Below are 12,864 nucleotides of genomic sequence, written 5' to 3'. Positions count from 1 at the left end.
ATAGTATCACTTGTAGAGTACATAACCACACTGAACATGACCTTACACTGGGACCCAACAACAATTATCTCATCATCATCTTTGGCATAACTACAAATTCTACATTCAGACCATTTGGTTTAAGTGAATTGAGGTCATATATCCACCTCAATTCTCTTATTTGTAATGCGGAGACCCTATCTCCACCTCTCTTTAGTGGTGGGATGTGATCCACCACCATACACTTCAAATCCTGTTCTCGATGTCCCGCTTCCAAAAAATGCTTGGACACCGGTAAATCGACTCTCCCTTTGCGTATAGAATATCTATGTTGATTCGGTCTTACTTTGAACTCACATTTTGTCTCTCCAATATAGATAAGCCCACAACATCACTCTCACAATTAAGATAGAATTTTATAGGATAGGTTTTGCCTGTTTGGGGGTGCGTGAATGCATTCCCCTTTTGCATATACCTACAGTTCACGCACCTCCTGCAGGGAAAGCATCCTTTAGCCTGTACCGAAACATATTTCTGTGTTTTGAATTTGTTTAGACACATCCGCCTTTACTAGGTCATCCTTTAAATTTCTGGCCCTACGGTAGGACATGAGGGGCATTTCCCTAAATTCAGGAATATTGGGAAAGCTTTCACTGATCAAGTGCCAATGTTTTTTTAAATTTTTGGGCAATCTGTCCTGATACTTCATTAAAGGTGGAAATGAATGGAATACGTGTTGTCTGGTCCCTTTTGGTTCTAGAATTCCTCTGTCCACTCCTTTCCTCATAAAGCCTCTGTTTCTGCCTATTAACCAGAGTGGAGGGATAACCTCTGGCCATAAACTGTGTTGTCATTTTATTTACTGCCTGATCCAATTTCTCACTACTGTCAACAATTCTGCTGGCACGTAGAAATTGGCTGTACGGTAGTGACTCAATCATCTGTCTAGGGTGGCAAGAGTTAAATTTCAGCAAGGTATTGCAATCTGTGGGCTTATAATATGTCTGTAGAGAGTCTATGGTCTACAATGGAAACTTCTGTGTCCAAAAATTGTACCTTATCTTGTGAATAGGTCAGGGTAAACTGTAAGTCCCTGTCAACGCTATTGAGATATGTTTGGAATTCCACTAATTCCTCGCCCGTGCCATCCTAAATCAAAAAGAGATCATCTATGTAGCGCCACCACCCCAGGATCTTCCTGGAGTGGTAGGCTACATAGACGTGGCTTTCCTCAAACTCTCTCATTACTATGTTCGCATACGTGGGCGCCATGTTGCTGCCCATGGCAGTCCCACGTAGTTGAACATAGTATTTTTCATCAAAAAGAAAATAGTTATTTTGTAGTACAAACAGCAAGAGGCTTAAAATAAAGTCAATCTGTTTCACATCAAAGTGTGCCTCCTCCAGTGTCTTTTTAATGGCTCTTACTCCCCTCTCGTGCTGGATTGATGTGTACAAGCTAACCATGTCAAAACTGGCAATTATGGCATTGGTAGGTACAACAATTTGTGAGATCTTTGATAAGAAATCACCGGTGTCACGTAGATATGATTGTGCTTCTACAGCAAATTGTTGTAAAATTTTGTCCAAAAAGATGAATACATTGTTGGATACTGACCCCCTGCCGGAGATTATGGGCCTACCAGGAGGATCCTGTAGGCCTTTATGTATCTTCGGCAGGAGGTACAGTAGAGGAGTAACCGGGAAATCAACTATAAGAAATTCACTCAATTTTTTATCAATGAGGCCCTGCTCGAGTGCATCAGTGATAATCACCTGTAATTTATCCATTATCTGTGCTTGGGGTCTCTGGGCAACATTTTATATACATCTGGGTCCCCCAGCTGTCTATGTGCCTCTCTAAGGTAGGTGCTCCGGTCCATGATCACAACCCCGCCACCCTTATCTGCCGGCTTAATAATGAGGTTGTGATCATGGACCAGTTCCTGCATAGCTAGTAATTCAGTATGTGTTAAATTAGGATGTTTTAGTTTAGTCTGTTGTTGTTTAATCATAGTAAATTCTCTCCTCATACACTCCATAAATGTAGTAACCACAGGGGATTCTACAGTAGGTTGAAAATTGCTAGGAATATGTACATCCAAGTTTTTTTAAAAACAAAATCAGCACTATCACCAATAGTGGTAGGGACAACCATATCAGATTTATGTTGTGCAAACCAGATCTTAAGCTTTATCCTCCGAACAAACTGGATGAGGTCCAATAGGCAAAACCTATCCTATAAAATTGTATCTTAATTGTGAGAGTGATTTTGTGGTCTATATTCTATGGTGTCCCTGTGGGCTTATCTATATTGGAGAGACAAAATGTGAGTTCAAAGTAAGACTGAATCAACATAGATGTTCTATACGCAAAGGGAGAGTCGATTTACCGGTGTCCAAGCATTTTTTGGAAGCGGGACATCGAGAACAGGATTTGAAGTGTATGGTGGTGAATCACATCCCACCACTAAAGAGAGGTGGAGATGGGGTCTCCGCATTACAAAAAAGAGAATTGAGGTGGATATATGACCTCAATTCACTTAAACCAAATGTCTGAATGTAGAATTTGTAGTTACGTCAAAGATGATGATGAGATAATTGTTGTTGGGTCCCAGTGTAAGGTCATGTTCAGTGTGGTTATGTACTCTACAAGTGATACTATTTACTAATACTTGTCGTCTTAATTTTCAGAAATCTTGAAGTATATACCATCTACGTTACAATCAAGCAACCCAGAGAAAAGAACAGAGTACCTCAACATGGATCCGCATTCTATTTTTTAATTTTTGTCTATATTTGTTTAATTTTTATATTTTTACCTGTATAGTGACGGCGCCCCTATATTAATATGGATATCGCAAGACACATATCTTTTATGTTTCCTAATATATCTATTACTAATGTTGTACCCTGGTATGATTGTCACGTGTATGATGGGTTGCCGTTGGACACCTCTGTATTGACAAGAAAGGTATGGTGGAAAACCCTGATAGCCAGAAGGTGAGGTTTTTACCAATCTGGTAGGGACAAGCGTACTTTGGGGCCCTATGGATTCCATAAGTCGCACCCAGATCCGTGCAGTGCATAACAGAGGGCAAGTGTCCAGGTCCCTTGACTGTTTACTAGCATGTGTGCGGGGTTACAATATTGGAATAATATGATTCCTATTATATATTTAGCAATTGAGTGAAGTGCTTTGCCAGCAGTTCACTATCATTTGCCCTGAACCAATATGGCGCTGGTGAACACTTATTTATACACTGAGCATGCGCTGAGAGCCACGGAGCATGGCCGCGATGCGCAAGTCAATGTTTATCTGACAGGTCGGGACGTCTCTATGACTACTAGGGACGCCGTTACTATGATTGGTTGAACTCCGGTTACACCGGAAGTAGATCCCGGCGTCCCATGTGGACTCCGGTTTGCGGATCATGGCGCGTTTGCTAAGAGGCCGGCTAAGTGATTGGGTAACGTCTTTTAACCCTTCTTTCACTATTATGTTTACACGATCACTGTTATAATTGTATATGCATATCACAATCCGATCCTATAAGTGATTGGCGATCGGAATACAGGGATGTATACACTTAATACCACAGTATTGAATGCACTAAATTGATTATGTTTGTATTTATTGGTTTGTATAGTTTATACTTTGTTTATAATATGTCAGATGTCACATGATATGCAAATGTTGATGATGTCACTTATTCGGGGAGGTATTTAACCCCGCTTGTATCACTTGTAAATCACTTGAAAATGGCGGTGGGAGATCGCTGAAACGTTGTCAATTTTCCTTGGAATAAAAGCACTTATTTTTTCACCAATTTTGGTGTGCTGCCTACATCCATTTATATATTATATTATTTTATTAATTATATTATATTATTATTTATATTATTTTATTATTTATATTATTTATTATATTATTTATATTATACACACACACACACACAGGATTAGATGGTATGCCACCATGTGTAATATTATACATAATGATTACAAGTCATCAGTGGCAAAACCCACCATTAAGGCGCAATTCTATACCAGCCCAGACCTAGCGTAGCTTTTTGGTGTATGTTAAGAGTGAAATTTCCGAAAATGTGTGTCCTCCACAAAATGTATCAAATGACTTGTCTATCATGGTAAAAAACAAAAAACACGCCAAAAAAAATGAACTAAATCACACACAACTTAGTAAATGCCCCCCTTTGTTCTTTCCACAACCAGCATGTATGTGGTTTTGCTTCGGTACCCCTTTTATTATTGCCCCTTAAGTTTTCTATGCACTGGCACTTTATGGATCCAATTTTTGGATTTTAAAAGGTTTTTAATTTGTTTATAAATGTTGTTAATACATTTATATTATATTAACATTTATGCTATGCACCTCATCACTTTATGATACACACTAAAAGTGCATTATTGTTTTATCACACATACATTTGAGTCTTCCTTGACTCATACTTTCCTCCTAATTGTAGTCACATCACTGGTTAGAGTATCATTTCGTCACTTTATACATTCTTTCATTCTTTCTTAGGACTGTATCCACCTTTTCCAGCCCACCGGAGCACCGGAAAGCTGAACTAATTCATGCAGGAAAAGTCAGCAACCGCCGAGCTGAGAAGTTCGTGACGAATTGAATTTACTGTAAGTTCACTCATCTCTACATTGCACCAAGTGGTGACTTGTAATCATTATTATGTATGATATTACACATGGTGGCATACCATATAATCCTGTATATATGTACAAAAAAATCTTGTTTATAAAATTCAGTTTTTTCTGAGCATAAAAATTTCCACTAACTTCAATTTTCTCCATACTCTGGAGCTTCTTAACAATGTCCCTATCATCCAAATAACTTTTTCTCACTAATAGTGTTAACATTATTTTTGTTTTACTATTAACTGTTGAAATTAGCCCTTTTTACTGTTTCCCTGGGTATGTATATGTAACCCCTGTGAAGTTGGCTGCATTATCTGAAATTCCCAGTAGATAGCGGATGGAGACCACAAACTAACTAGTATGCTGTTAATAAGACTGGAGCTGTGATCACATGATTAGCAGCCATTTCATGAGAGATGATGCTGATTGGTGGAGACTTTGGTCACATGATTGTGACATCACACAGGTCCTGTGCCCTGAGGATTTGCTGAGACAACTACAAGCTTAGCTAGAGAAAAGACTTGCTTCTAGCTGTGAGAGACTGCACCACAGAGCCAGCACCTAGCTGGGAAAATTTGCTTCAAACAGGACCACACTAGCTGAGAGAGACCTGCTGACAGAAACAGTCCAGACGTCTGGTGAATACAGTGAGAGCAGACTGCTGCTGGACTGACCTGGTTAATGGTGTTGTGACGGTAAGATAAAGCCTCTTCCCTGTTCCACTACAGGGCATCTGTCTCCTTACTCAAAGTAAAGACTGAGGTCCAGTGGTGGATATTACACAGCACCAGTTGCTTCAGTGATGCTGCGGAACAGGACTTAAAAGGGCCCCAACACTCCTATGTGCACCAACGGCCATTACGGCGAAGATAAGGAGTGGGCCACAGGTGTGCTAGCGGGTGGATGAGGAAAATCCACATTCCTTTCCTATCTGTGTTACACTATTTTAATATCCTGTGTATGTTGTTCATTTGCTACTTACTATATAAAGTGAGTTCACATTAGGCTGTGTCAATCTCATTGTACCAAGTATGTTCCTAGTGGGTCCCCACATCCCTACCCCGGATGCTCCACTTGGTGGAGGTACTGCCGCAGACATGTACCCCAGCTCCCAGATAGCGGAGGCTCAGGATACGCCTGTCAGGCGTAGTGAGGTAGCTAGGGTAAGGGACCCCAGAGACACTAGGGGGCGTTCCCAAAAACCTGTGACATATACTTTTCTGCGTGTTTTTTTAAATTTATTTATTTTTATTTTGCAGTCACTTTCACCGTTTTTGATTTGTCATTACCACCGTTTTCACTCATTACCACCGTTTTCACCTTGCTCACAATCATGTTTTGGGTTCTGTATTGGTTACTGTGGTGCATTAATTTCACTGATATTTGAATATGTGCTGGCCTTATTATTGTTTCCGTCCACATTACAGATCAACTATTTTAGCCCTTGGTCCTTGAAAGTATATACCAACATTGGCTGCATGGGGGAGCTAACATGTAGTTAGCGTATCTCCGATCATGTGACCTGTCGGGCTGATCACATGGTCCGCATCTATGTCGCACCCCCTGAATATGGGATCTGTACTTTCCTTCTCATGATGATGCACTTTGCTCCGTCATGTGAATAATCACGTGATCCCCTTGACTTCTAGTGGAGAGCGATACCGGAAGTCACAGCAGCTCCATCAGACCGTGCGCCTTGCTGTGTACAGCGTCGATAGGTAACACGCTGTTCATACAGACACAGGTTATTATTGGCCAAATATTAGGTTATTCAGGACATTTTACAAATCAATCCTAGGAAACAGCAGATTATTGGCTGACTTATCATATATATACCTACCAGAATGTGGGGTTAGACATGCCCCCTGAGGAAGCCATTTTTGGGTGAAACGTGCGTTGGGGTAGGTGGTGCTGTGCTGATGATTACATACATTCTGGCTGTGATTCCTATTATATGTATCTTTGTACTGTATATTCTTTATCTGTATATTTTTATTTACCTAGTGTGTAAAAGGCTCTGGACCTTATATTTCTATGGTTTATGTAAATCCTTGTTGTGACGGGGTTCAACACTCAAGGATTGTCACACAATCAACAGAGCAGGAGATGGGAGAACAGCACCTGGTTTATTGGCAGAGACCACAAAACAAAACACAATCCACACGATGAGGGGTGATCCGGAGTCTGGGCAAACAATGGGCAACAGAAGGGAACAGTCACTGGGCACCGGGGAAGGAACAAACTGCAGATCCCGGGATTCAGCTCCAGGTCCAACACTCCACACTCCAATGTATTGTCCACAGTTCACAGATAACGGCTCCACGTCTAGTGATACCTCAAGTCTCCTGGGAGGTCCGGTCCTCACATCCGCTCCTCAGTTCACAGGGGTCCACATCTAAGTCCACAGAGAACTCCAACACGATTCCTTGTTCCAGAGGGCAGACTCAGCCACAGCTCCTCTATCCCAGCAATTCTCCTGACTCTGGGGCATAATCTCCAGGGCAGGTTGTACTGGCAGCAACTCTCACCCCAGAGATCAACACAGCAACTCCATCAGACGACTCCTCAGCTATCTGGGTACTATAGGTCCCAGCAGGCTCTGTACTAGCATCAGCTCCTGTCTCTGGGACATCACACATTACACACAGAGTCCCCCACCCAGCTCTTCGTATCTACCCAGATTCCTGTAGGGGGGAGGGAAGGCATTGCCAGCGTCTCCAAGGTGTCTGCCCCAGACCTGCGGTGGGCACCAGGAATAATTTGCATTCCTTTGGTCAATATCCCCCCATCTTCCTGTGTCCATCCAGCCCCACCCAGACCAGACATACATAGCAGGGTCAATCCACATTCCTCTGCTCAGCATCTTCCCGTGTCCATCTTATGTCCAGCTATATCCACCATGACACTTGTATACTGCAGGGATGTGGAATTCCTATCGCCCGACGCCCAGGACTAGCAGTTTTGGGCGCCGGGCAGGTGAATTTGTCTGGCCCTTAGCCCGGCTTCGGGCAAGCAGGGCCGGACCTGACAAGTGCGGCGGCGATCTGCAGTCTGTATGGAGCGGGCTCCCGACTCCTGCCCGCTCCATACTCTGCAGCCTGTGTCCTCCGAAGCAGAGCAGGGGAGATGAGAAGCTGTGATACAAATCTGGTATTGCTGTAATCAGGCGGCCTAAAGTATAAAACGAACATGTTACCTCAACCACAAGGTAAATGGCGTAGAAAAGAAAACCACCAAATCTGCAAAATTATCTTTTTACTATTTCAATTTCGCTTTCTTAATATATATTAATGTAAAAAGCTCACAAAAGAATTGAGGGATTAGGGCGTGAAGAACGAGTATCATATTCTAGAAGACAACAAAACAGAAGAGAATCGTACAATGCTGGAGGGAAGATAGCCAAAAACAAAGATAAACAACCATTTTTTGTGACATCATACAGTACCCAATTTGGACAAATAAAGAAGATTATAAATAGGTATATCCCAGTGCTAGAAACGGATCCGATACTAAGAGACATACACTCAGATGGCATCTCCATTGTGTCCAAAAGAGACCCCACTATTGGGACTAGAGTTTCACCCAGCCTTTTTACCAAAAAGAAAACATAAGGGATCGGGACTGGCTTAGGAATATAGGTAATCGCAAATGTGGTCATACTAGATGTATTACTTGTGTCCATATGGTAAATTCGAACACAATAACATCATGCACAACAGGTAGGACACACAGTATACACCAGTATATTAATTGTAATACTAAATCTATCATATATGTGGCTACCTGTACAGCCTGCAATTTGCAGTATGTAGGCTGCTCGGGGAATTCACTAAAAATGAGGTTTAGGAAACACATATCAGATGCCAAAAGCACTTTAACAAGCATCTCTATGCTGTCACGTCATTTCAGAGAGTCCCATTTGGGGGACACTACCCATTTTCGAGTATCAGGGGTGGAAAAAGTTACTTTAGGACCCAGAGGAGGCGATCTCAGGAAGAAATTATATAATAGAGAGGCCCATTGGAAGTTCCTTCTGGGAACGAGGTACCCACAATGGTTAAATAAGACTGGATCTGATGTTGACGTGCACATAAGTATAATCATGTGAACACAGATATATTAACAAGAGGGTATATCTAGTGCGTTTATTCTGTATTTATTCTGTGTGCGTGGTTTTGGTGCTTCTCACCACTGAACACTCTCCGTCATGTAAACTTAAACCCACAAATATATCTGAAGTTTTAGATTGTTCCAACATAGGTAGGAGTTCACACGTGGAGGTACATGTCATGCGTCCAATAGTTATGAGATGACTAGTTTGTATCACTCCTTAAACTTCTAGCCAAAAGTATCTAATTTTATTAATATAGGTACTAAATAGATGGAAATATGGAGATAAACTAGACTAGTTTGGAGTAGAATTGAAATGAAAACAAAAACAATCGCAATACATGTGCCTACGTGTGAACTCTCCCCTAGATGTAACATGTAACAAGGATTCCCAGTTCCACGTTTTGTAACTAACAGTTTTAATTAAGATCCATGTGGTCTTGTGACCAAACTCGTGTGTATTTTAACTCATACTTTTGAATGTGTGTCTATCTACGACTAAGCACCTGAGCGTGCGAAACGCGTCAGTTTTTTGTCCTGCCTTTAGCGTCTGAATAAAGCCATCTACAAGTTTTACCTGCAACCCCCTGAGTGCCGGACGTTTTCTTTTGTGATTATATTTATATATATTTTATTTTTTGGTTCAGAGAATGTTATTGAAAAATTAAAAGGTATCCTCATAGTAAGTAGTTATGGTTATTATAGGTCAAGGAGGAAAAAATTAGAGCGTAAAAGCGAAAATTGGCCCGGACAAGTGAATCGTCATGAGGGATAAGTAGATTTTGCTCCATTTTAGTCCTGTGGACAAGTAGTTTTTTTAAAATAAAATTTCCACACCCCCGATACTGCCATTTACTAACTTTCTTAGCCTTGTGCCATCTCTGTATTTACCACATGTATATCCCACACTAGTCCCACCATTCATCTGTATCTGTTTATTGTCAGTGCCATACTCTCATTATATATATATATATATAATGTGCGTGTGTGTGTGTGTGTTTGTAATTTTATCCGGTATACTAATAAAGCTTTTTCCTGTTTGTGATTAGTCGCTGGTGTACTGTTTGTTGGTGATTTCATTATGGTATTATGTCACATCAGCATTTTTTCTATTATGTCAGCTGGCCCCTTATTGGCATGTGTATTAAATAAATAGGAGGGCTTAACCCTTTCTTATCAAACCCCAGAAGAAGCCATTTGGAGCGTGAAATATTGGGTGGTGGGGAGCTACTTGATACTTGTCTACCACTTAGTAATTATTACTTGTTTACTTTGCTATTTTAGACCACAGTTTATTATTTATTGTCTACCTTCTCACTTGAGGTAATTTTATGTTTGCGGCCACTTAGGGTTATAAACTTGATCCCTTATTCCTTCATGACATATGTTACTCTGATGGTCTTTGAGTCCCCACCTTTTTGTTCTGTTCCACTTCTTAGTTATCTCTGTATCCTCTTTAAGTGATTTTATATGTAGGTTTCTTTGCATATTTGTTCAACGAAAATATTATAATTTTGATCCTAAAAATGCTGTGTTTTTCTGTGTATTCTGATTATTGGAAAGCCTTAGACTCATGATTTGGGGATATCTTTTTGTTTGACATGTGCATGTGCCAAATTTTTTCATGAATTGGGTGTACATACATGAGCCTGGTAAGTTAGTTTGAAAAACTGTGTAAAAACGGAGTAGCAAAACAGTGTCTCTCCCAATTTTTCTTTTATTTCAAACACTGATAGGCTGTTAAGTATTTTTTATTTTTAGATTTTTACGTAAACTGTAGGGGATGGTTATAGTTAAAGGTGTACTCCCATGGAAAACAGTTTTTTTTAAATCAACTGGTGCCAGAAAGCTAAACAGATTTGTAAATTACTTCTATTAAAAAATCTTAATCCTTTTTAGGGGCTATATACTACAGAGGAAATGCTTTACTTTTTAGATTTCTCTGATGTCATGACCACAGTGCTCTCTGCTGTCCATTTTAGGAATTGTCCAGAGAAGGAGAAAATCCCCATAGCAAACATATGCTGCTATGGACAGCAGAGGTCAGCAGAGAGTGCTGTGGTCATGACAGAGAAATCTAAAAAGTAAAGAATTTCCTCTGTAGTATTTAGCCCCTAAAGAGTACTGGAAGGATTAAGATTTCTTAATAGAAGTAATTTACAAATCTGTTTAACTTTGTGGCACCAGTTGATTTAATTTTTTTTCCACGGGAGTACCCATTTAATACGGTTGAAAAAAGACGTATGTCCATCAAATTCAACAAGAATGGGAAGGGATTTATGTGGATAGAATGTTGATCCAGGGATTTACTTTGGAGGCCATATTGGGGTCAGTAAGGAATTTTTCCTGTCATGGGGCAATTTGCATCAGCCTCCTGTGTTTTTTTTTTTTTTTTTTTTTTTTTTCTGTTTGCCTTCTTCTGGATCAACACAGTAGGGTTTTTTCGGTTGAACTGATGGACTCTTGTGTTTTTGTTTTTTTTCAACCTTACAAACTGTTACTATGAAGGGGTATGGGTGGTCATTAAGACCAGCACTTTACACACTAGTCTCAAGTTAAAGTAGGCTGAAGTAAGATGCACCATATATGTTAAAGGGGTATTCCGGGATGAACTAACTTTTAAATATCCTGCCCATTATAAATAATTAAGCTAGTTCTAAATTTACTTTCTATACCTCTCTGGATCGTCATCTTTTTCTTAAATGGTCCCCCCAGGTCTAGGGTTTCCTTTCAGGTCCTGATGACGTTAGGTCCTTTGCGGCTCAAGGCGGCAGCTGGTATCAGGTGACTTGGCTATTTCTTGTATTTCCTCACAAACCAGCCCCCTGATGACATTTGCAGTCCATCTGTTTGTCATGATGTCCTGTGATCTCTGCAATCTGCACAGGGAACGTCGGCACGTCAGGATGTACAGATGGACCGTAAACGTCATCAAGGGGCTGGCATGTGAGGAAATACAAGAAATAGCTAAGCCTCCTTATACCAGATGCCGCCTCGAGCTGGAAAGGATTGTGAGGTGAACGTCCTCTGGACCTGAAAGGAAACGCTAGACCTGGGTGGACCATATAATGAAGAAATAGAAGACAATCCACGGCAGAGCGGTATTGCATGTAAATGTAGAACTAGCATAATTATTCATAATGGGCAGGATAGTTAAAAGTTAGTTACCCCGGAATACCCCTTTAAGAGGCACAAGACTTGTTTAAAATTTGCCACGTATTTCTCACTGTTTGTGTGGTATGATCAAAAGCATAAGTAGATTACTGGAGTAGGTTATGTTAAATCTGCTGGGATGTGGTAGGCTACACCCCTCAAACTAAGCCCCATCCTCTTCTTTAAAAAGTGAAGTAGGGGATGTTAAAGAGTGAATTCACAATTTATTTTTCAATACACGTCTTGAACAACAATTTACCACTTGTTGTAGAAAACTGCCGTACAAGTGTTATAATGCCTCCCAATGTGCTTTTCAGTGGCACCTCTAAAAGTTATTCTAAGTGTTATCTTTTTCCAACTTTTATATTAGGAACAATTATGGAAAGCTCTCCTCTCTATGACTGTGACAGAGTTGGACGTCTCTTCCTACAGGCCCTGGGAACTGGTTCTAATGGATTTACGGCAGCTTACAGGGTTCTTCAGATTTTGCCAGAACCATTTCCATGGAACACTTTATTGCAGAATCTTTGCATGAAGGTGCCCTCTCAAAATGGATTATCCGGAAAATTAATCTTGTGAGAATTATTATTTTACTTTGTGTATACGGTTTGAGGAGTATGATATTTAGAATCATTCAGCTTCCTTTGCACTATAATTAACCCCTTAACGACCACGGACGTAAATGTACTCCGGAGTAGTGCTCGCGTCATACACACCAGGTTCCGGCTGCCATCAGCAGCCGGGGACCCGCCGGTAATGGCCTACATCCGCAATCGTGCAGATGTCAGCCATTAACCCCTCAGATGCCGTGATTTGTACATACGGCATCTGCGGCAATGCGCATGATAAAATAGATGATCGGATTGCCGGATGTGATGCCGCGGCAATCCGATCATCTGTAATGGCGGACGGAGGTCCCCTCACCTGCCTCTGTCCGTCTCCCGGCGTC

At 40.9% G+C, this 12,864-nt stretch overlaps 1 protein-coding gene across 21 annotated transcripts in view; it reads left to right on the top strand.

The window, feature by feature from the left end:
- Nucleotides 1-12,864, top strand: part of FANCE (FA complementation group E) — a 169,533-nt gene that overhangs the window by 70,523 nt on the left and 86,146 nt on the right. For 11 of the 21 annotated variants that reach the window (XM_056557600.1, XM_056557598.1, XM_056557591.1 and 8 more), the window contains 2 exons: nucleotides 4,525-4,634; nucleotides 12,286-12,490. In XM_056557600.1, coding sequence (XP_056413575.1) covers nucleotides 12,294-12,490 — 197 coding nt within the window. In that variant the 5' untranslated portion in view covers nucleotides 4,525-4,634; nucleotides 12,286-12,293. The remainder of the gene's footprint in view (nucleotides 1-4,524; nucleotides 4,635-12,285; nucleotides 12,491-12,864) is intronic. The other 10 variants (XR_008888839.1, XR_008888840.1, XR_008888845.1 and 7 more) reach the window with 1 other exon arrangement.

The sequence above is a fragment of the Hyla sarda genome, chromosome 2, assembly GCF_029499605.1.
Source record: "Hyla sarda isolate aHylSar1 chromosome 2, aHylSar1.hap1, whole genome shotgun sequence".
Lineage (NCBI taxonomy): Eukaryota > Metazoa > Chordata > Amphibia > Anura > Hylidae > Hyla > Hyla sarda.
The sequence above is the reverse complement of the archived record's forward strand: the minus strand, read 5'-3'. Positions and strand labels throughout refer to the sequence as shown.